The sequence below is a fragment of the Etheostoma cragini genome, chromosome 17, assembly GCF_013103735.1.
Source record: "Etheostoma cragini isolate CJK2018 chromosome 17, CSU_Ecrag_1.0, whole genome shotgun sequence".
Lineage (NCBI taxonomy): Eukaryota > Metazoa > Chordata > Actinopteri > Perciformes > Percidae > Etheostoma > Etheostoma cragini.
This window is the reverse complement of record NC_048423.1, coordinates 126,220-127,395: the sequence shown is the minus strand read 5'-3', so window position 1 is coordinate 127,395 and position 1,176 is coordinate 126,220. Positions and strand designations below refer to the sequence as shown.

Genomic DNA, 1,176 nt, shown 5'->3' with positions numbered 1-1,176 from the left:
AGAGAGAGAGAGAGAGAGACAGAGAGAGAAAGAGAGAGAGACAGAGAGAAACAGAGAGAGAGACAAAGAGAGAGAGACAGAGAGAGAAAGAGAGAGAGAGAGAGACACAGAGAGAGAGACAGACAGACAGAGAGAGACAAAGAGAGAGAGACAGAGAGAGAAAGAGAGAGAGACAGAGAGACACAGAGAGAGAGACAGACAGACAGAGAGAGACAAAGAGAGAGAGACAGAGAGAGAAAGAGAGAGACAGAGAGACAGAGAAAGAGAGAGAGACAGACAGAGAGAGAGAGACAGAGAGAGAGAGAGAGAGAGAGACAGACAGACAGAGAGAGACAAAGAGAGAGACACAGAGAGAGAGAGAGAGAGACAAAGAAAGAGACAGAGAGACAGAGAGAGAAAGAGAGAGAGACAGAGAGACAGAGAAAGAGAGACAGTTTTAAAGTAGTTGTAACTGCATCACTTTGACTTTTCATCAAACTGATTTGCTCTTCAAAACGACTAAAAACGAAACCTACAAACATAGAAAAAGTCTAACTTTGTGGAAATAAGGATGCGACTAAATGAGTTTGGGGTCAACAGGAGAGGAAGAGGGGTCACCTCCGAGGTGGGCGGGTCCTCTGTGTCAGCCGTGTGCTGTGATTGGATCGTTTGGACCTGCTGGACAAGGAGGTCGCAGTACAGCCGAAGTTCAGACATCTTCGTCTTCAGACAGTCTGGACCTAGTAACAGAAGCACAGACAGTTAAAATACCTTCTTTCTTTCTTTCTTTTTTTTTTTTTTTTAACATTTTGAAGAGGTAACTCTGCAGTCAGAAATAGAGACAGACACCTATAATTAGAATTAACACTGTGTGGCATTTTTATCAGCAACATTTTCACCCCCCTATAAATAAAAGCAGCACAAGCTTTTAATGATATCTTTGGAAACGAGTGGAATTACTGAACTGAGCTTCAACAATGTCTGAGTGCACATTGTATTTTTTCATATGGACTCTATTAACTACAGGCCTTCCTATTTGAATATTGGAGGACGAGATGAGGCTAGTGGGATACGCGTCGGAGTGCAGGACGGGTCTAAGGGACCCCGGAGGACGAGATGAGGCTAGTGGGATACGCGTCGGGGTGCAGGACGGGTCTAGGGACCCCGGAGGACGAGATGAGGCTAGTGGGACACGCG

General features: G+C 45.2%; 1 protein-coding gene across 1 annotated transcript in view; it reads right to left on the bottom strand.

Moving 5' to 3' along the window:
- Positions 1–498: 498 nt before the first annotated feature.
- Positions 499–1,176, bottom strand: part of LOC117960511 (pleckstrin homology domain-containing family A member 3-like) — a 4,901-nt gene continuing 4,223 nt past the window's right edge. Inside the window, exon 4 of the mRNA XM_034898457.1 lies at positions 499–719. Coding sequence (XP_034754348.1) covers positions 499–719 — 221 coding nt within the window. The remainder of the gene's footprint in view (positions 720–1,176) is intronic.